This window comes from Lipotes vexillifer, unplaced genomic scaffold (assembly GCF_000442215.2).
Source record: "Lipotes vexillifer unplaced genomic scaffold, Lipotes_vexillifer_v1.1 scaffold463, whole genome shotgun sequence".
NCBI classification, from domain to species: domain Eukaryota; kingdom Metazoa; phylum Chordata; class Mammalia; order Artiodactyla; family Lipotidae; genus Lipotes; species Lipotes vexillifer.
The window spans coordinates 23,520-46,520 of NW_006779398.1; the positions used below are offsets into that span (position 1 = coordinate 23,520).

A 23,001-nucleotide genomic window follows, 5' to 3' on the forward strand; every position below is an offset into this window, starting at 1 on the left:
TCTTTGACAAAGGAGGCAAGAATATAAAATGGAGAAAAGACAGTCTCTTCAGCAAGTGGTGTTGGGAAAGCTCAACAGCCACATATAAATCAAGGAAGTTAGAACACTCCCTCACACCATACACAAAAATAAACTCAAATGGCTTAAAGCCTTAAATATAAGATATGATAGTATAAAATTCCTAGAAGAGAACACAGGCAAAACATTCTCTGACATAAATTGTAGCAGTGTTTTCTTAGGTTAGTCTCCCAAGGCAACAGAAATAAAAGCAAAAATAAACAAATGGGATCTAATTAAACTTATATGCTTTTGCAGAGCAAAGGAAACAAACCAAACGAAAAGACAACACACGGACTGGGAGAAAATATTTGCAAACAATGCAACCAACAAGGGCTTAATTTCCAAAATATACAAACAGCTCATACAACTCAGTAGCAAAAAACTAAAAACTAACCAAAAATGGAACAAAAAACTAAACAACCGAGTCAGAAAATGAGCAGAAGACCTAAATAAACATTTCTCTAAAGACATACAGATGGGCAACAGGCACATGAAAAGATGCTCAACATCGTTAACTATCAGAGAAATGCAAATCAAAACTACAATGAGGCATCACCTCGCACTGGTCAGAATGGCCATCTTTAAAAAGTTTTTTAAGTTTTTTGTTTTTATTACACAATGGAATATTACTCAGCCATAAGAAAGAGTGAAACAATGCTATTTTCAAGTAACATGGATGGACCTAGAGATTATCGTACCAAGTGAAGTAAACCAAAAGAGAAGGACAAGTACCATATGATATCACTTATATGTGGAATCTAAAATATGATACAAATGACTTATTTACAGAACAGAAACAGATTCACAGACAAAACAAACAAACTTATGGTTACTAAAGGGGAAAGGGGATGGGGGGAAGGATAATTTAGGAGTTTGGAATTAGCAGATACAAGCTACTATATATAAAATAAACAACAAGGTCCTACTGTATAGCACAGGGGACTATATTCAATATCCTGTAATAGCCATAATGGAAAAGAATATAAAAAGGTACACATATATACTTTAAAAAGTATACATATATATATAAAACTGAATCACTTTTCTGTACACCAGAAACTAACATAACATTGTAAATCAACTATATTTCAATTAAAAAACTAAAAATAAATAAATAAAATTATTAAATAATAATTAATATAACAAGTTCCTCAACCAGTCAAAATATATAAATATATGTCCGGGCTCTTTTCACATGTTCAAGGCTAGGTGCTGTGGATGCCAACAATAATAATTATTACTAGTGTTATAAAAATAATCCTAATAATCCCTTATATTCACATAGTTCTTTATTGTTTAAAAACTATTCTGTATTAATTTTCTTATTTGAGGTATTCTATATTCACATGAGGAATTACTCTCCAAGTAATACTGCCCCATTTTACAGATAAGGCAATTCAGACAATCGAGTGACTTGCCCCAAGTCATAGGCATACACATATACTTATATGCAAGACGGACACAGTCGCTCCTCTCATGATGCTCTGTTCTAATGAGAAGTTCAGAGAAGTTACAGGCAACTGCAACATGGTGAGTGTGGAGCTAGAGGGGTACAAGTCACATCCAGGCAGTGAGGGACCGAAAAAACAGACTCCGGGGTGGGGAAGGAGTAGTCAGGGAAGTGTTCCAGAAGTAAACAAAGTCTCACTTCAGATTCCACTATGCTGGCTCTGAGAAGAACATTAGTTTCTACTAAATTATCTTATTCTGTTCTCAGAATGTACCAACTTGATTTTGGACTTGATAGAGTAAAACTTTTAAAGTCAATACCATGGAATTTTTACCTCTGAGTCAAAGTTTCTCACTCTGGTTCCTGTACCAACTGCATCAGTTACCTGGGGTGCTTGCTAAAAATACAGACTTAGGTAGAGGGCGATGGAGGCTACCCTGGACTTTTTCTAAATTACTTGGGGATGAGGTCCAGGAAAATTGCTGCCTTAAGTATGAACTACTTGAGGATTTTGAAGTCAAATAGCAATATAAAGAGGATAATTTTGGTAGTGGCTCTGAATAATTCCTGCTTCAATAAGGCCTTTTTTTTTTTTTTTTTTTAATGGGGGTGAGGGAGAGTGTGTATTTTGGGAAAACTGTAAGTGGCAAATGGTATAGGGGAACAAGAGTTCTATGTAGCGGACTGTCAGCCTCCGCCTCCCCTCAGTCACCTGCAAGGTGGCTGGCTTAGAGTAGGTAGGTTCTTGATGTTTGTTGACTTGTTGAACACAGGGACAAAGGTATTTATAACTACCAAGAGTTTTGAAAGTCCTTTCTCTGAACTTCTGCACCAATCTTTCAGTGCCCAGCTATCAGAAGCAGTCATAATGGAGTAGCTAGGGTGTGTGGATTTTGGAGAAAGACTGAAATCAAACTCCAGACCATCAACATTTGAGAGGATCAAGTTCCTTAATCTCCGCATTTATAAAGAAGAACTAGAAGTAATACTTACATCCCAGCGTTGTTGGGAGTCTCAACTGAGTTAACAGGTTATCTATTACAAATAGGTATCAATGAAATACATAATAAATGCAAACACTCAGAACCCCATCCAACACATAAATGCATTCCATAAATGCCCATTCAAACCCAGGTACTCCTTAATGTCTGCAGTGGTCCCCTTAACAGGTCAGAACCTCCGAGCAATTATCAGCAGAAAATGAAAAAATAAATGAAATCCACGACGACCCAGTATAGGGGTCGTGGGCTGCAGCTCGGCGGGTTCCATGCGGTCGAAGGGGTGGGAGAGTGCTCTCTCCCCGCCCGGCTCGGAGCACGTGGTCCTCCCGCGCGGGAGCTTAGCCACAGTGGGGGAGGGGAGCGGCGTGGGACATCGCGGAGGGGGTCTAGGCGGCCCCGGCTACGGTTGGGGAGGCGCCGACTGCGCAGGCTCAAGATAGGCGCAACCACTGTGCGAAGATCCGAAGGGGTGAAGCGTTCACCTGGCTCCACACTCTCTTTACTTAAAGCCTGACTCTTTTTAAAAATCGTTTTCTGACTGTATTGTAGCGGCCCTGCGCAAGTTGTTCATCATTGGAAGGCCTCCTTCCCCAGAAATGAAGAAGCCTCTTTCTCCAGTCGTGCCCCCTCCTACCCCGTGGAGTCACAGTGGACGCGCCCCACCTCCCCTCGGCCTCCGGAGGTGGTTTGGCTGCCCCCTCCCCCTCCCCAGTGTCGCGAGTTGGCGCCGCTGCCAAGCCCCCGGTCCGCGCTCTCGGCCCCTCGGCCGGGCGGTACCGAGCCCTCCCGGCACTCCCCTCCTGTCCTCCCTCCGGCCCTCCGGCCTGCCTTTCCCCGCGGCACTGCCACCCCCCCACCTTCGCCCCAGCCCTCTTCTCTCCCCGCCGAGCCGCGGCGGCAGCAGCAGCAGCCAGAGGAGGAGCCGGAGGCGGCGGTGGCCGGGGAGCCCATGGCGTACAGTCAGGGAGGCGGCAAGAAGAAAGTCTGCTACTACTACGATGGTGAGAGGCAGGCCGGCCGGCGGGTGGGTGGGCGGGTAGGGCTGCGGCGCCGGGCCCAGAGCCGCATCTGGCTCTGCGGCAGCCGTCGCGAGTGGTCGCCGGTGCTGAGGGGTCAGGAGGAGGGACCGACGTTTGGCCGCATCTTAACCCATTCGCGACCCGACGCTGTCTGGCAGCCTCCGCGGGGAGCTAAGTGGACGCCTCACTTTTCCGTCCGGCCCCTCTCCTTCCCGCAGTGCCGTCCGCCGCCGGCCTACCCTGGCTTCGTGCTGGTGCGAAGCAGACGGCCCTCCCTCGTGTCTCTTCCCTCCGCCTCTCCGTGGGAGGGAGATTTGGGGTCCCCTGCTCCGGCCGCCTGCACCCGATTTCTCCCCCCGGGTCAAAACAGCTACCCCGGCCCAGACTCCACACAAAGCCCCACGGCCGCGAGAGCTCCGCCCCTCGAGCCCCCATCCCTCGTCTCCCCTCCTCCGCTCCCCTCTGTCCCCGGCTGGCCCGAGCGTCTTCTCCTTTCTCTGCCGCCGGCCTCTCCCCGGACCCCTCGACCCGGGTGGGTGCTGGAGAGTACCCCTTGAGGGTGGGGGCTCACGTGCGCCTTGAGGCGCGCTCACACCCCTGTTTTGCGTGGGTTCCATCCCTCTCCTTTGTTTGCCGGGTGCTTTGAGCGCCACTTTCTCAGCATTTAAATGAAAAGGCTTCACTTCCTCAATAAAAATGAGGGTTTTCGAGTTTGAGGTAGTCAGGCTTCACGGGAAATAAGACGGTGGTAGGGCATCGTAGAGCTGTTGCTGCTTGTGTTGTCGATCAGACTCGATGGGTCCTGGCTTGCCTCCCGGAGAGGTGGTTACCACCCACTTCTTTGTTGCTTTGTTCGATCAGGAAATACCGTGCTTTGGAGGTGTGGGACAGATAGCTTTGGCAATTTGGCTTGCGAAGGCCGTTTCTAGGCGATGGGAGCCCTGGTGCAGGAAAACTTTGAGGAGCAGTGCAGAAAGTGCTAAATAATCAGAAAAGCTTGAGCTCGCGGAACAGTAAATTATAAAAGTCAGATAATTTCATTTTAGGGGTTCTTCTCATTTGCAATTTGAGCAGTAAGTCTTCTTGAATCCTGTTTCTTGGGCCAGTCAAAATACAATGAAAGGAGCGGTTACCTTTTTTACAGATTGCACAAAGACGTTAGCTTGGTAAATAGTTCCTAGTAGGTTACTCTCCGGAGAAGAAATTCTAAAATTTAACAAAGAAGCTAGGTTCAGAGACCTGAAAGTCCATCTGATTTGTGAGAAGCGATACAAATTTTGGAAGGTGTTTACTACATTCAATGTATTGTAAATCGTAAAATCTTAGAGCGGTGGAAAGATCTTACAGGACTAGGTCAGAATAAATCAGACTTTAATTTTAAAATGGCCATATCATATCTCTTCAGTTAGCAAGGATGAATCATTTTAATGCCTATTTATATAAAATAACCACTTGTGTCATTTGTGGAAAAATCTAAAGTCTTACAGAAGAAATCTAAATTGTTTGATATTTGGTAGCTAGTGCTAAATAGTCACAGCCATGTTTTTAAAATATTTTTTGAGAGAACTGCATGTATGTGTGATACAAATTGATTTGAAATTATGCCATCATGGGGGGGTGGAGATGGGAGTACATTTTAATTTTAACGTGAATTGTTAACGTTTCTTTAAGTTAATTCTTTAAGAATTCACACATATTTTGGGTCACTGGCCTGGTCTTGCATTCCATGACCAAATTGGAAAGTAAATAACCATGTATGTAAGTTAATTTTTAAAACAACATTGTTTCTCTGAGGTTTAGAGATTGTTGTTTTCAGGGCTTTGGGTAGAGAAGAAAGGTTTTAAAAGGTTGGGGTAACTGGTGCTAAGGCTCTTCCTGGAGCTGTTAGTTGCTGTTGACGGTGATAGGCTCTGATGAAATAAGCTGCATGAAAATTCTTGTCACCAGGCTTGAACCGTAGAACCAGGAGGTACACTTACGTTGCAGTTTTATCAGCTATTTGTTCCTGGGCCTGTTTATGATGAGCCTTTGTTGAGGAAATGGGAGCAAGTACTGGTCCCAAAGGCGGGGTGCAGACTTGATAGGAAGAGTAATCTTTGATTGTGACTTAAGTACTTTATAGTGGACCATACAACTGCATTATCTGATGGCCAACAGCAGGTGTATTACTGAATGTTTGGGTATCTCTGGTTAGGTTATCTGTCTTTTGTCTGTGGCTCTCCCTTGACTAATTTTTAGAATGGAATTTGTAGTTGCTTACATTTGGAATATGCTTTGAGTTCTTTTCGTGGGTGTGGGGCTAAAATATTTTGCAGAGGTTATTAAATTGAAGGGGTATTATTATGCTAATTCTTCGTATGTGATAGTATGTTAAGCTGTGCATAGTTAATTCCAAAGCTTACATTTTCATCACCAGAAAAACCCTATTTTGTCAGCTTATAAAGGTAGCAATAGTCGTTTTTTCTTTTTTTAATTGTGAGGAAAGAGGATGCAAGTAAAGCAGCTTGTGCACAGGGAACTAACTCTAAGATACACAGCATGGATTGGATTTGGAGTGTGTGGTGTCAATAATAATAGGGCCTTAATCTATTAGACTAGAATAGCTGGTTTTAACTTGTTAGTAAAGGAAGTAGAAGGAAGAAAGATAAAGAGGAAAGGAGTGAAGTAGCAAATTCTGTAACCATAGGAATCCTGCCTTTAGGCTTACTGGGACCATTAGGACTACTCTTGGTGACACAGAGATAATGTCTAGCAAATGAAAGGGGCTTCTAAAAGATATATGTTCTTTTCTCTGTACACATTACAGTCTTCAGTATCATACCCTTTAGATCACTGGAATGATGGTTTCAAGTGAACCTTCAGGCACTGATGGATAAAGTATTCTTAAACCTTTGAGGACAAGTAAGAGAAGTTTTTACTTCTCTTATTGCAGCTATTGACTCATGACTCATTTCCAAAAACGTATATCTAAATCTTGATCTTCTAGTGTATACTGCAAGATTGTCAATAATCTGTAAACGATATAGTTAGGTCCCTTCTGGCTTTAAAATAATGTGACTTCCGGGAATTCCCTGGCAATGTGGTGGTTAGGGCTCTGAGGTTCCACTGCAGGGGGCACGGGTTCTATCCCTGATGGGGGAAATGAAATACCACACGCCCCGCCACACAGAGTGGCCAAAAGAGAAAAAAATAAAAAATAAAATGATGTGATTCTGTACTTAAATGTAATTAGCAAACCAAGCTTTGTTAGGCTCTGATTAAATACTCACATTATTAATACTTTATCTAGAAATGTTAAAGGTACTTTCTTTTAAGCTTGAGGCCAATTAACATTTAGTGTCTTCTACTGTGTATACAATATAATAGGGTTGTATATATACATAATTTATATGATTACATGCATTGCTCTGTGTTGTATTTTTTTCCCTTCTCTGATAGGATACATCAAACTATTTGGAGACAGGTGGTTCAGAGAAAAGTACTCAACACTGTACAAAGAGTTACCAAGATCATGTCTCCCAATATATTCCTAGTTTACTGTAGCACATTATAAGAATTCTGCTTGGCAGCCAACTATTGACAGATTTCCTTAGACGTTTACTTATAACAGTGATGCCAAAGCCTTTTGCTAGGTAGTCTTTAATGTAATTGCATGGGTTCTTAGCTATAGTATAAATCGTTATTATCCATAAAATAGGTAACCTTTTCTTTGGAGGCAAATCAGGGTGCTGAATGAATTATAGCAGCAGTTCACAAATACCAATGGTTTTAATTGCACATCATTAATTTAAACATAGTAGAACATAAGACTGAGATTTTCATATACTTGGATTCTCTTCCCCCAGATGTTTTTTTACCATTTACTTCCTTCAAATTTCACCTTTTCAGAGAAGCTTTTCCCTATTACCTTAATCCCTGTTACTGCTTTTCTCCCTATCAATTATACCACCTAATTTTTGTCTCTCTTCCCACTAGAATATAAACTTCATGAGGACAGAATCTGTTTTGCTGATGTCCCTACTTTCACCAGCCTAAATATAAATAAGTAAACAAACAAACAGTTTTTACATTATTGATGAATAAATGATTAGCACCGTATATTTTTATAGCTGGAGCACTTTCATATAATATTCTCTCTAATTCTTACACCCACTCTAGTTACAGACAGGTAGGATGAGTGACGTTTTATTTATTTTCCCCATGAAAATAGATTCGTATCTCTGTTTGACTCAGTCCACCACTTAATCCTTTTCTACCTTGTCTAGTTTTAATGTCCAAGGAGAGATCTACATCTGGTACCTAAAAGATTTTTCTTTTTTCCTTTGGTGACCCAAGAGTGGAACTATTGCCACTGCTACAAAAAAAAAAGGTTTCTCTGCTACCAAAAAAAAAAAAAAGAATTAGAAATTATGTCTTTCCATTAACAAAAATTTTAAATGCTTGTGTTGACAAATCCTTAAAGGAAACAGTTGGAATTGAGGAGGGAGGGTAGTTATCTCTTAGGGAATAATAACAGCACTGAAACATAGATGAGATAAGATTTAAAAGTTCAAGTGTAAGGGTGAAGTCAGCTTTGGGTTCAGAAATATCAAATGGGCTTAAAGTCCCTACTGTGTGCCAGGTAGAGAAAAGATTGAAGTCCTAAGAAGAAAATATAAGACCATATTAGAAGTAAATGCTGGAAAGGGTGTGGAAAAAAGGGAACCCTCCCACACTGTTGGCGGAGATGTAAATTGGTACAGCCTCTATGGAGAACAGTGTGGAGGTTCCTTAAAAAACTGAAAATAGAGCTACCGTATGATCCAGCAATCCCACTCCTGGTCATATATCTGGAGAAAACTCTAATTCAAAAAGATACATGCACCCCAGGACTTCCCTGATGGCACAGTGGTTAAGAATCTGCCTGCCAATGCAGGGGTCACAGGTTCGAGCCCTGGTCTGGGAAGATCCCACGTGCCGCGGAGCAACTAAGCCTGTGCGCCACAACTACCGAAGCCTGCACGCCTAGAGCCCATGCTCTGCAACAAGAGAAGCCACCTCATTGAGAAGCCCGCGCACCACAACAAAGAGTAGCTCCCGCTCACCGCAACTAGAGAAAGCCTGTGTGCAGCAACAAAGACCCAATGCAGCCAAAATTAAATAAATAACTTGATTAAAAAAAAAAAAGGATACATGTACCCCAGTGTTCATTGCAGCACTGTTTACAACAGCCAAGACATGGAAGCAACCTAGATTTCCAGTGACAGAGGAATGGGTAAAGGTGTGGTGCATACATACAATAGATGATTACTCAACCATAACAGAGAATGAAATAATGCCATTTGCAGCCACATGGATGGACTTAGAGATTATCATATGAAGTAAAGTAAGTCAGACAGAGAAAGGCAAATATATGATATCACTTACACGTGGAACCTAAAAATATGATGAAAATGAACTTACAAAACAGAAACAAGACTCACAGACTTAGGAAACAAATTTATGGTTATTACCAAAGGGGAAAGGTGGGAGGGAGGAGGATAAATTAGGAATTTGGGATTAACATATACACACTACTATATATAAAATAGTTAATCTGTATAATACTGTATAGCACAGGGAACTCTGCTCAGTACTATGTAATAACCTATGTGAGAAAAGAATCTGAAAAAGAATAGGTATATGTATAACTGAATCACTTTGCTGTACATGTGAAACTAACAGCGTTGTGAATCAACTATACTCCAATGTAAAATAAAAATCTAAAAAATTTTTAAAAAATGTCTTTAAGGAGGAAAAAAAATAAGACTGTTAGGTAGTAAGAGAGGGGACCTTTGTAGGGTAAATCGGACAAGGGAAGGCCTGAAGACAGAGAATGGGCCAGCCTCCTTAAAAGAGTTTTCCTACATAAGACATTGCAGACTTCAAAAGCTGGATAGTTAGAAATAACCTGGTACACTTAACAGAAAGGAAGCCAAGAGGAAGACATGGGGGAACTGTAGGGTGCCAGGCCAAGTAGTAAAGGGCCAGACCACACAAGACTTTGTGGTAAGAGATTTGGACTTGAATATTCAGGAAGCAGAAAGCCATTGAAGGTTTCTTAAGTAGAGAGAACTCTGGAAAGTGGAGAAAGAATGGTAAAGAGTAATAGAATGTGAACAGTGAAAGCAAGAATTGAGTATATATTGGTCCACGTACAAGATAATAATTGCAACTGATAGACATGGACATATTTAAGAGAGGTTTTGGGAGTAAAACCTATAGAACTTGTTGATAGATTGGAAATGGACTTGGGGCTTTGTGATGACTGAATAAAGGGTGGCTCCTAAATTTCTGAGTTGAGCAGTTAGGTGGCTTATTCCTGAGAGAAGAGGATTTAGGGCAGCACTCTTGATTCACTGACTTACCCAAGCACCTGCCTGGCACACGGTAGGCTCTTGGTCTGTTTAGTGAATGAGTGAACTTGAGAAACCCCTGATATTTCAAGGTTGGTGGAGGAGTGGCTGTGGGGTGGTAGTAAAGTCCAGAAACGTGGTATTGTGGAAGCCAAGAGTGAATGTTTCAAGAAGTGGCCAGTGTGTTAAAGCCGCTAGTGGACTAAGTAGTCTGTGGAAGACAAAAATAATACAGTAGCTCTCTGTTTTTTCCTGAATCATTTTTTAGTCAGCTTTTCTTCAGGGGTATATTTTATATTTCATAGTCCTGAAGTCCAAAATTATCTGAAAGGTGAAAAAAAATTTTGTAACTCATTTGGAATCAAAAGCTTAACCTGAATTAATGTTTATCGTCTTTATTCCTCTTATTCTGAATATTCGTACATTTTTGCTGCAGAAATATTAATGTTTGATTACAGAATGCTGCCCAGTCTCCAGGTTATCACATAATATCTGGCAGATTTATCATTTTACATTTATAAAATCTGAAAAAGTCTGAAATGTATCTAGTCTCAAGGACTTTAGAGGACTTGAGATAAAAGAGATTGTAGACTTTAGCCACTTCTCTTCTGATAGCTTCTTGAAGAGTGAGCAGTTTTGAAAATTTTGCAGATAACTAAATCTTTTTGGTAATTACTTCACATTGACAAAGTTGGTTGTATTCGAGGAACCACTTTGAGCTAATTTTCCTGGTTACTTATTTCATTGGTAAAGCATTTTAAAGTATTTTGATAAATCAGGGTAACATTTTAAATGCCCAAATTACATTACTGACCATTTAAATCAGATGAATGAAATCCATAGGTTTTTAAAACTAAGAAAAGCCATATTTTATCTTTATGAAAAAGTGGATGGCTGCAAAGCACCCACGTAGAGAATTTTGTGATAGGGGATTAAGCAGGAAAAAAGCTGGGGATGGTTCTTTTAGACCCCCCCTTACATTTTGGAAGAATTCTTCATAAGCCAAGTAGCAGTTATCTGTAGCTTGGCTGCCCTTGTGGACATGTGTCATTCAAGTAGTTTGCATATTCTTCTTTTTTTAAAAAAATAATTAATTTTTGTCTGCATTGGGTCTTTGTTGCTGCGCGTGGGCTTTCTCTATTTGCAGAGATGGGGGGCTACTCTTCCTTGCAGTGTGCACGCGGGCTTCTCATTGCGGTGGCTTCTCTTGTTAAAGAGCATAGGCTCTAGGTGCACGGGCTTCAGTAGTTGTGGCACGCAGGCTTGGTAGTTGGGGCACGCAGGCTTAGTAGTTGTGGCGCATGGGCTTGGTTGTTGAGCGGCATGTGGGATCTTCCCAGACCGGGGATCGAACCCGTGTGCCCTGCATTGGCGGGCAGATTCTTAACCACTGTGCCACCAGGGAAGCCCAACAAAGATCTTAGGTCTTTATTAAAATGTTTGTATTCTGTATTATGTCCTTTTTTTGTCAGGCTTCTCCCTACCATTTCTTTCTAGGTTCTGTAAGTGCCGTTGCTTTCCCAGTAGCTACTACTTAAGAAGATTGGCAGAGTTGCCTTGCCTGAGTTTGAATCTAGCTCCTCTATTGCTAGCTATGTGACTTTGACAATATCACCTGACTCGTCTGCATCTCATCCATCTTCACTATTATAAAATAGGAAAGTAGTAATAATACCTACATCATAGGGTTGTTGAGAAGATTAACAGATAATACACATGAAGTGCTTAGAATAGTGCCTTCTAGTAAGCTGTCAATAAATGTTAATTATTGCTAACATCTTTTTTTATCAAGCACTCTTGCTGAGAAATTGCAGCTGTACTTCCTTCTATAGATTATTGTGGTCTTTCCCATTATTAGATTAGTGATTACTTTTCACTGGATTCTCAGTATGTACATAACTAGAGTATTTGATCTTAAGGTAATGGTAGATATTAGAGACATTTCATCTTGCTAATTCTTACACAGGGGCATATGGAAGTTATGTGAAGATTAGTTTCTTTATTCTTACTCTCGTTATCTCCTTTGGTAGTGATGGCAACTTAGAAATACCTTCCTTGCATTAACCTTAGCTCAATGATGCTTCGTGTCTCTAGTGGGCTTTCTACATCTAAGAATTCATTGAGACCAGGCTGCTTTCAAGGAACTTTATGTGTACTACCATGATGTAGAGCTGAGCTTTATAGCTTGGGAGGTAGTTTGTTTCCTGCATTCATAGACTGAATTGTGATAAATGCAGAGGAGTGTCCCCATAGCTCTGCTTTGCTACTTGTCTGTATTGTCTTAGCTTTACTGTTGGTACAGATTAAGAAAGGTTACTTTCCTTTTAAATGACCATGTGTATATGTGAATTGGTTTCAGAAGAGAGCTTGTGTTGAAAATGAAGAGTTAAGTAGATTAGAGGTGCGGTACCAACAAAATCAATTAGTAGTAGTATTAGAAACGGGTATGTTATAAAAGTGAATGTTCATCCTGGACTGTTATCAAAAATATGGAAGAGAGAAGCAAAAGGTTTTGAATTCTTAGTTTTCATTAAACAAACAAAAAAAGGTGTGTATTTAGGCAGGATTTTGAAAGACTTTTTGATCTAGAAGGGGAGTAAATGGCATTTTTTATCCCTAGTTTTTATTATATGAACCCATGTTTAAATGATTAACTTCAAACCACTAAAATCAGCTTGGCTATCCTAACAAAATTTTAGAATTGATTATTTAAAAACTAGAATTAGTACTGAAGGTAATTTTTAATAAAGACTGTTGTAAAAATTACCCATTACATTAGAAAAATGGTATATATTTAAGTGGCATCCTTAACACTTTTTATTATAGAAACACTGGATTTTTACCTAAAAGTATTAATTTTGTTGAAATTTGGTAGACAGAAATCTGGGATTTTGGTGTTTTTATTTTGTTTATTTATTTCTTTTTTTGTGGTACGTGGGCCTCTCACTGTTGTGGCCTCTCCCGTTGCGGAGCACAGGCTCCGGACGTGCAGGCTCAGCAGCCATGGCTCACGGGCCCAGCTGCTCCGCGGCATGTGGGATCTTCCCGGACCGCGGCACGAACCCGTGTCCCCTGCATCGGCAGGCGGACTCTCAACCACTGCGCCACCAGGGAAGCCCTGGTGTTATTTTATTTAAAGTAAATCTTATGTGTCAGTTTTAAGACCTTGGGATGTAATATATCGTAAAAAGATAGGTTAGGAATTATAACTTTTTAATTGTGAAGAATGAGAAAAAATATCCTTATTACCTTGAAAAATGTAATGAGTATGCCATCATAGCAAAACTTTATTTAGGATCCAAATTTCAGTTACCAAAATTTTTATTGACTGTGATATGGATATATAAAACACTGTAGCCACGATAATACCAACTATAAAGGATTTTTGGCATGCCAGTGAATCATCCAAGAAGCAATATTTGCTGTAAAATTTTTAAGTCATACTGGTGAAACTCAGAGAATGTACCTTAAGCACCTAAATTTGCCAGTAAATACTAAAAGCAAGTATCACTCTAAGGAACAAAAACTTTTGTAAGTGAGTAAAGAGTATTTTATTTGGGCTAATCCTAAATAAGAAAGTTCAGTAAACTAAAAATCAGAAAAGCTTGCTTGCCTTAATCTTTGAACAAACAAAATGTATTGATGGAGTCATCAGTATGTAAAAGTGTGCGTAGGATCTTGGTTTTCTAATACAGTTTGAAAGTTGCAAAATCTAAAATTATTATTTAAGATTTCAAATAAAGCTTATTTAGGTGATAAATGTTGTCTAATGGTGGACACATAAATTTTAATAGTTAATGAAGATTCTCTTGTCTGTATTGTTCATTTTGTCTCTTTCCTCTTTTAGGTGATATTGGAAATTATTATTACGGACAGGGTCATCCCATGAAACCTCATAGGATCCGCATGACCCATAACTTGCTGCTAAATTATGGCTTGTATAGAAAAATGGAAATATACGTGAGTATACCTTTCGGTAAATATTCACTGTTTGTTTGTTTGTTTAAACCACTACTTTGAAACTTTGTTTTCAAAGTTGGAGGGCATTTAGCAGATGAAAAGGTGTGGAAGAAAACAGAAACTCCTCTTTTTGTTTTATTCTTCAGAGAAAACTTGAGAGTGTGGGAGCTGTGGCCTCTTTTTTTTCCCCTATTCCTTCAACCATTTTAAAAAAGTTTCCCTTCCCCAGGTTTTCACATAACTGGAGACCAACTCAATTTAGCATACTAAATATTTTTGTTATGATAATTATTGACCTGTCTGCTGCTGAAGAGTTGACCTGGGACTGTTACAAAAGAATTATGCAGAAAATTAATCCTACCAATATTTGTTGGCATGTAGGAAGACTGTATCAGTGAGCAAGCAAAGTGTCTATTTTGTAGAAGACGTGGGAGTATAGATAAACAGATATAAGATGCAACAATTCTTATCCACTTGGGGAGAAAAGAAAGACTTGAAGCAGTTAACAATGTTGGATAATATATGTGAGCTTCTTTGTTTCAGATTATAGACATTTAGAGAAGAGGAGCTGGATAAGACTTTCAGTCAGGAAGCCTTGTGGCAGAAGTGTGTCATAAATGAAAAGATCCTAGGAACAAGGATGATTTGGATAGTCAAAGGAAAAGGAAGAGAGATCATCAACTAATAGAGAATGAATCTCATTCTACCTGAATGAGTCTCATTCATCCTTCCTGAAGCTTTTTGGTCATTGATGAAATTACTGGATATAGAGCAGGAGGTTTGTGATAGAAAATAAGAGAAAGTAGAGTTTATGAACGTGGATTAGTCTTTAGAAGGGTTAACCTATTTCCACTAAAATAAAAGGAGTGATTAATTCATAGTTGGTGTTAGGCGTGCCTAATCCTTTTTAAAGGAATGTGAATTATCTTTGGATTTGATTTCTATTTTCTAAAACACACATGTATAAATTTGGATTTGCTTTGGAATTTATCTATTTTGTTCTGGCAGACCTAGTTCTTTTGAGAGTATTGTTAGGGGAAATGGTATACTTTGTGTTTGGTAACCCTGATGTAACCAGTTGTAATTCCACAATTCTGACATTTATTTTTCTTTACAGAGGCCCCATAAAGCCACTGCTGAAGAAATGACAAAATACCACAGCGATGAGTACATCAAATTTCTACGTTCAATAAGACCAGATAACATGTCCGAGTATAGTAAGCAGATGCAGAGATGTACGTTTCTGTGTTAAAAGTATATATTAGTAGTGATAAATATAAATGAGTACTTTTAGAAGCTTGTAATTAGTTATCCAAATCTAGGTATTTTCCTGATCTAAAATATTGTTTTAATTATTTACTGATTTAAAAAGTCCGTGTAACAATACTAAAGCTACTTTAAAAAAAAACACAAAAAACCTACTTGAAGCTTATTGGTCTGCCAAACTGCCAAAGGGCTATTTGGATCTTCTTTGCGTTTTGTTTTGGTTCCTTGTTAACTTTGGGATAATGGATATTGGTAGGGAGACCTCACTCCCCTGCTTTAAAAAAAAAAATGATTGTACTTTGGCCTTAGCTTGGTGTGTATGCCTCTTGTCTTCTGTTTGGGTGCTTTAGTTAATCTGGACTATTCCAGAGAGTTCCAAAAAACAAAACTGAATTTGCCTCCTGTAGGCAACTGTTTACATTGAATTTACAACTACATGCTTACATTGTATTAGGTATTGTAAGTAATCTAGAGCTGATGTAAATACATGGGAGGTTGTTCCATGGGTTGTATGCAAATAGTATATAAGGGATTTGAGCATCCCCAGATTTTGGTATCCTCAGGGTCTTGGAACCACTCCCTTGTGGATACCAAGGGACAGTTGTACATATAATTTGTACTTCCCTTTGTTGTATTAGTGAAGCTTTTGATTCTCTTCTACATAGTGTGCTCTTTTGCAGATAAAAGATATTTTATTATTAGAGATTGGTTGGCTTGAAGATGGAATGCAAAATGTCATTCTAAAATGACTGGAACAGTGTCTTTTAAAGCTTGATACTGGAATTCATTCTCATCGATGTTTTTATTGATGGACTTCAGTAATGATTTTTTAAAAAAAAGAACAGTTTCAATAATACTAAATTAAGTGTAGTTGCTAGACATCTCATAAATTCATAGAACTTCATGTACATTTCTACCATAGATTATCTCATTTGATTCAATAAAATGCTGTTAATATAAATAGATATTATTTGTCCTTGTTTTTTCAGTGGGGATTCAGGCTTAGATTAAGTCATGGGTAGCCCTAAGGTAAATGAATTAACAGGATTGGTTTAAAATTTACATAATACTGAATTGTATTAAGATTGTGATCATATCTCAATAGCAGGAAGCTAAAATTTATTCATTATAGTGTCAATAAATTAAGGATGTGCAAAGCTACATAAAATAATGACACTTTTTTTGAAGAGGATATAAATTAAGGGATGAGGAGAAACTGAGAATGGGTTATATGCGTCACGACATACTTAGTTCCTCTTTCATTCAATACTAAGGAACTAAATATGTTGTGATGTGTGGTATATCTGCATGTGTTGTCTCCTTGTGCCTTAAATATTCTGTATCTTGGCTGTCATGAGCTTAGTTAATTCTTACCATCTTTCAAGATCAATGCTAACCATGGACGTAGGGAACCAACTGTTATATCTTTTTGGTAATCACTAAAATACATTTCAAAGTTTTGGATGTTCTGTGTACTTAAGGAGTTTTAAAGAATGTAAATCATAAAGCAACTGAAGTTACTTATTTAAAGTTTTTAGAATTTTGATTAATTTACTGTTGTATATTTAAGGAGAAATGCCTGGAAAATTTAAGCCCATGTTTTAATTAAATAACACCAAATACCTTTTATATTTTGATAGCTACTGATTTCTTGTTAATAAAGCAGACATATTCCACAAATAATCATGTTAAGAATTGGTGGTGGTATTTCACATATAACACTTTAACTGCCTTGGATAAAATTGCAAACTTTAGATTACTGCTGTGCTGTGTATGTTTTATGATTGCATCAAACAAACGTTATTTGTAGGAAATAGTTTTTGTAAGAAAAGGCTTTCATTAATTCACAGAATGAATTGAAATTAATGAAATCCATCTTCCACAGTTAATGTTGGAGAGGATTGTCCAGTGTTTGATGGGCTCTTTGAGTTTTGTCAGCTTTCAACTGGTGGTTCAGTTGGTAAGTGTCCTGATTTGGTCAAATTTGAAAGTTGATTTAAACTTGGTATGTATATTTGCTTAGAACAAGTTTTAATAGTGGTGGATTTTAATAACAAAAAGTGTGTTTAGCAGACTACAGTTTTCTTTAGCTGGGCCCACCTCCATGTTTTGGGATCTTAATGTCTCAAACTTTTTTTTTTTAATTTTCAATTTTTTACTTCAGTTGCATTATCACTTAGAGACTTCTTCTAGCTACCATTGTCACTACTCCTTTCCATCTATGTGCTCTTATTTAATCGGATCACAACTATAGGAAAATAGTTATCTAAGGAGAAACTGTTAGTGCCCTTGATAATGATCCTTTTATGGTTTTATACTCTTTTGCTTATTTGCTTATGCATGGCATACTCTTTCCACTAGGGCTTTTGTCTAGTTATACTAATTTTTTATCTTAAACATTTAAAAGTCTCCCCTGTCTTGTTTGTTAGCTGGGGCTGTGAAGTTAAACCGACAACAAACTGATATGGCTGTTAACTGGGCTGGAGGATTACATCATGCTAAGAAATCAGAAGCATCAGGATTCTGTTATGTTAATGATATTGTGCTTGCCATCCTTGAATTACTAAAGTAAGTTAATTTGTGTTGATGTTTTTCCTATGAAAAAGTGTTTTATTTAAAACAATAAAAATCTATGGCTTAAAAAAATAAAAGTGAACAGTGGGTTGAAAATAGTTAATGGTGAATCATCATCTGTGGATTCATTCCAAACCATTGTAAAAATACAGGAAATTTGCCCAGTCCTTGGATTATTAAGAATGAGAAGTACATATCAATGTTTGAGGCTCCATTAAGTACCTTTCTAAAAAGTATTAGAAGTAGTTTGACAATTTAGATTGGAGGTATAGTTTTAGTTAATGAAAAATGACATGACCCAAGAAGTTTATGTTCTAACATTTTGTAAGTTTTAACTTTTGAAGGCAAAAATTTGAAACCTATGTTAAAGGAAATTTGTTTACCTATTGAATGAGACCAGCTAACTGCCTAGCTTCCACATAGAATGGGGTTTTGTGCTAATGGATATAATTATCTAAGTTGCTACAGGAGTTAAAGTTATTCTTGACTGCAGTTTGAGAGCAATATCTATAGCGGTATTTGTGATTTTGGAGATTTACAAAGGTAGATTTTTTACCCTCATTAGTTATAACACATCTTAGCAGATTCTGCTTCAGATTGTAACAAATTGGTGTTTTCTTAACTTTGAAAATGTTCTTGCCTGAAGTTATTCCATGCATACTATTTATAAAGGCTAATTTTTCAGTTACTTAAAATTAGGTATTGACTCCTTCAATAAACAACTGATCTCTGTCAATTGACTAATTGAGAGCCAAGCAAAACCCCTTGAAATCATTTGCCTTGTTTTTTAATTCACTGTTGATGTTGGTTGCTGTATCTTCATCTCTGAGCAGCATTTCTTGCCTGCATGCTAACAGTCTTAACAGGTTTAATGTAGTTTCTCTGGACACACTTCTTCAACTAGTGCAAACTTGATTTAATTAATTGACTATTGGAAACAGCTTATGAGCCACTCAGACACTTAACTTTGTTTACACTTTTTTTTTTTCTTTTTTTAAGAAAGTCTATGATGAGACATTTTGGTTTTTATTTTCCAAGTTTCTGAATGTTGCTTTCCTGCGAGTTGAGGATATTCTTGTGAGTGCTTAGTCGGTAATGTCAGCCTGTATTGTATTCTTTTAACATGGCTGTGGTATTATTGTAAAATAAACACAGTGCTCTACCATCTAATTCCATAATAATCCTCACTTCATTGTGCCTTGAAAGGATGATATATGAAATTCACTTTCCTTTTTTCTTGTTTTGACATGGGTATGCACTGGTTGTAAGATGTCCAGTATGGTGATACATGTGGCTCTTAAAATGCATTCGAATTTTACTGCGATTTGTAGTTCTCCAAGCAGCACTGTGAAGGGATGAGAAAACCACTTGTGGTTTCTGTCACAAGCATTCAGTTGAAATAAAAAAGAAGCCATAGACAATACGTGAACAAATGAGCATGGCCATGTTTCAGTAACACTTTACTTATGGACATTGAAATTTGAATTTCATTTAATTGTCACATATCACGAAATTATTATTTTGATTGTATTTTTCAGCCATTTAAAAATGTTAAAAACTATTTTTATCTCAAAGGCTATACAAAAAGAGGCCATTGTCCAAATTTGGACTATGGACCATGGATTGGCAAACCCTATTTTATAATACTAAAGATATGCTAGAGAGATGTTTTAAAGTAACAATCTTAAGTAAGGTATAATCTTCAGTTATTAATGTACAGAAACATATACTATGTTTTTAAAGCAGAATAGGGCAGATTTCACAGAGTAAATACATTTTCTCACCTAGATTGGGTGTAAAGGGAAGATATAAAGGTCTGAGGCTCAAACTGTAACTTCAGGATGGTCTCTGTGAATGGTGTCTTAGGCTGGAAGTAAAGAAAGGGGGATTAAACATTCTGGAATGCAGGAGCTCAAAAATAGGTTTCCTGAATCCATGGTGGTTTTTCCCATCTTAAAACCTTTTTGAAAACTTACTTAAGGTTTTGTTTTCAGGTATCATCAGAGAGTCTTATATATTGATATTGATATCCATCATGGTGATGGTGTTGAAGAAGCTTTCTATACAACAGATCGTGTAATGACTGTATCATTCCATAAATATGGGGAATACTTTCCTGGAACAGGAGACTTGAGGGTAAGACTGAATTCTGTCTGAATAAATATTATGAGATTAACCTAGGAGGTTAGTAATCTTACACCTGAACTAATGTTTTTCTGAGTCATTAATTTGAATCTTGTATGAAGGATTAATCATTTTATATGCTACAACATTTGTTGGGATTCACTTTTGCTGACTACAAGCAAACATTCAGCGAGAACTTAAAGGGCCTTTCTTTTGCTGAGCTTTTTTCTTTGGTTGAATAAATATTTTTGAACATCCACAAAGCATGAAGCAGTTTTCTTGATGTTCAGTTTGAATCTTCAAAACTTACTTGATGGTAGCCTGTATTGCTGTTGAATATAAAGATTGGTGGAATAAAATAATTGAGTCTTTTTAAGGTTCTTGTACTGCCCTCCTTTTATGACTGGTCTTTATTTAATTGGTCTAATTTTAATCCCTTTTTTTCTTTAAGCTTCTGAAATTTGTAATGTACATATATTCTCCCCCCCACCCCCCCGCCTTGGGGAGAGAAAGAATATCATAGCTTATCCTGCCTGCCTATTACATTAAGTGCATTTATTTCTATATTTCTGTTATCTTCTTTCATTTGGTGCTCTTGAAGTTGTTTTGTGTTTTTTTGTGGGTTTTTTTTTTTGCTGTACTAGAGATTTGGTTTTTTTAACCAAACTACAAACATGTTGAAGTTTATTCTGAAATTTAAACAGCTGTTTTTAGTTTAGCTGTATTATATGGGAGATTTCTTTTGGCATGGCATTCAACATTGGTTCTAAGCTGTTTTGTTAAGGTTGTTTTTCAGATCTGTGGTATGTCTTTATAGTGTAACAACCAAAAGTTTAGAGTGACCTTAAATTAGTCTTCAAATGTATGACTTAATTATTTGATCACAAGGTGTTGTGCTTTTTCAGTAAGAATTCAGATGGTGAAACCTTTCTTTATAAATGGGTAAGAGGTCATTTGTTTCATTTATTTCAGTTTAAATTATGTGGCTTTTAAAATAATTTATATTTGCACTTCTTTCTTGCCATGTTAGCTCATTCAGTGACTTTCCCCACTTGGTCTTATCTTACAGACCAGTGGTTCCCAAAGATTGACCTTAAACTAGCAGAATCACTATCACCTGAGAACTTAGAAGCACATATTATCAGACTTTAGGAACTCTGGATGATTCTTTTCTGCACGCTAAAGTTTGAGAACCACTGTTCTAAACCAGTAGAATTTGTTTGTGTATAACCATTGCACTCTGGTAGAAATTAAGCAAAAGCTTTCCAGCTTTAAGCTTAAAGAAAGATGGTGTCTTTGCAATACAATTCTAATAATCCCAGAAATAGCAAATGGAAGCCTCTGCTTTAATTTCTGACAGTGTACTTGAAGTTGTTAGAAAATATTGGAGAATATGTGTTTTAAAAAGATTGAGAATGACTTTCAATATCTCTTCTCTTAGGATTTTATACTCCCTGTATAAAATGTCAAAATTTTTTCCTTTTGCATATTATAAAGGTGTCCCCCAAATTTAGGAAACTAAAATCAACTGCTTCATTATATGTGTAGTTGTATTTGGACTTTCGTGAAGCTGGAGTATAACTTAATAAACATTACCTTTTCTACCTGACAATTCATTGTAAATCAGAAAAGAAGGCTACTCTAAGCTTAGATTGTTGTTAGAACTATGCTTGCATTTATTAGATCAATAGTCTAGGTGGAAAAAAAACCCCAAAGGTGTGATAAAGTAGTAGTTGTGGAATAAGAAATGGAAGGTATAAAACTTGGTCCAACAAAGGCCACAGTTCTGAGTTACCAGCCTTTAGCTAGAGTGAGAAGTGCTGACCAACTTTCTGTACTGTGAAATCTTAGTGTCAACATGTATTCCAACTGTGTTTTTTTTTTTTTTTTTTTTTGTGGTACGCGGGCCTCTCACTGTTGTGGCCTCTCCTGTTGCGGAGCACAGGCTCTGGACGCGCAGGCTCAGCGGCCATGGCTCACGGGCCCAGCCGCTCCGCGCATGTGGGATCTTCCTGGACCGGGGCACGAACCCGTGTCCCCTGCATCAGCAGGCGGGCTCTCAACCACTGCGCCACCAGGGAAGCCCCCCAACTGTGTTTTTAGTGCAGAAGTCTAGGGGTTTACGGTTCTTTAAGTTTGTCCACATGTGTATAGTTTGTATTTAGTTATATAAAAATTTAGATTCTTTAAGAAAAATTGTAGGAGTGAGTGTGTAATTTCATGCTTTTTCATTGAAAGTTGGATCATAATAACTCTAATATTGAAGGGTAAGCTATGCTTTTTAAAAAAATGGATTCAAGCTGAGATCGTTCCATGAGAGATAAGGGAAGAACATGTATTTGTATTAGTAATTCTAAAGATTCATATATATTGAGACATTATACAGTTGACCCTTGAAGAATGAGAGGGTCGGGGCGCTGACTTCTGTGCAGCTGAAAATCTGCATATGACTCTGACTCCCAAAAAGCATAAATACTAATAGCCTTCGTCATAATATAAAGTCAGTTAACATATTCTGTATATGTATATCTACATGTATTTTATGCATTCATAACATACCTTTTTCTTAATTTTTAAAAATATTTCCAGACTGCAGTCATGTGCAAGTTTTTTCAGGTTGTTGCAAATCTCCAGAAAAATTTTCCAATACATTATTGAAAAAAAATCTGCATGTAAGTGGACCCACAATTCAAACCCTGTTGTTTAAGGGTCAACTGTAATTTAAAACATGTAAGAATCAGTTACCCCCAATCCTTTGATGTTGTAGTTGAAGCACTGTTTTGTAGAAATGTCTCAGCCATATCTTCTAGCAATATACAGTTGACCCTTGGACAACACAGGTTTGAACTTCTATGTAGATTTTTTTCAATAAATAATCACTGCAGTACTAAACAACTCACAGTTGGTTGATCTGCAGTTGCAGAATCATGGAGATGGAGGACAGACTGTAAAGTTAAATTCAGGTTTTCAACTATACGGGGGTCCGTACCCCTAACCCTGGTGTTGTTCAGAGGTCAACTGTTTATGTGTGTATATATCTGCATGAACATACACATACATAGATATACACATGCATAACATATACAAATAAATAAGCATATAGTACATGTATGTATATTTTAAGTAAGTGTGTGTGTGTGTGTGTGTGTGTGTGTGTGTGTGTGTGTGTGTGT

At 37.8% G+C, this 23,001-nt stretch overlaps 1 protein-coding gene across 1 annotated transcript in view; it reads left to right on the forward strand.

The window, feature by feature from the left end:
- The first annotated feature begins 3,164 nt into the window (after positions 1–3,164).
- The window catches only part of HDAC2 (histone deacetylase 2), a 31,245-nt gene continuing 11,408 nt past the window's right edge, over positions 3,165–23,001 (forward strand). Inside the window, exons 1-6 of the mRNA XM_007452591.1 lie at positions 3,165–3,512; positions 13,752–13,864; positions 14,982–15,099; positions 17,016–17,090; positions 17,560–17,698; positions 19,699–19,840. Of these exons, the coding sequence (XP_007452653.1) occupies positions 3,461–3,512; positions 13,752–13,864; positions 14,982–15,099; positions 17,016–17,090; positions 17,560–17,698; positions 19,699–19,840 (639 nt within the window). The 5' untranslated portion in view covers positions 3,165–3,460. The remainder of the gene's footprint in view (positions 3,513–13,751; positions 13,865–14,981; positions 15,100–17,015; positions 17,091–17,559; positions 17,699–19,698; positions 19,841–23,001) is intronic.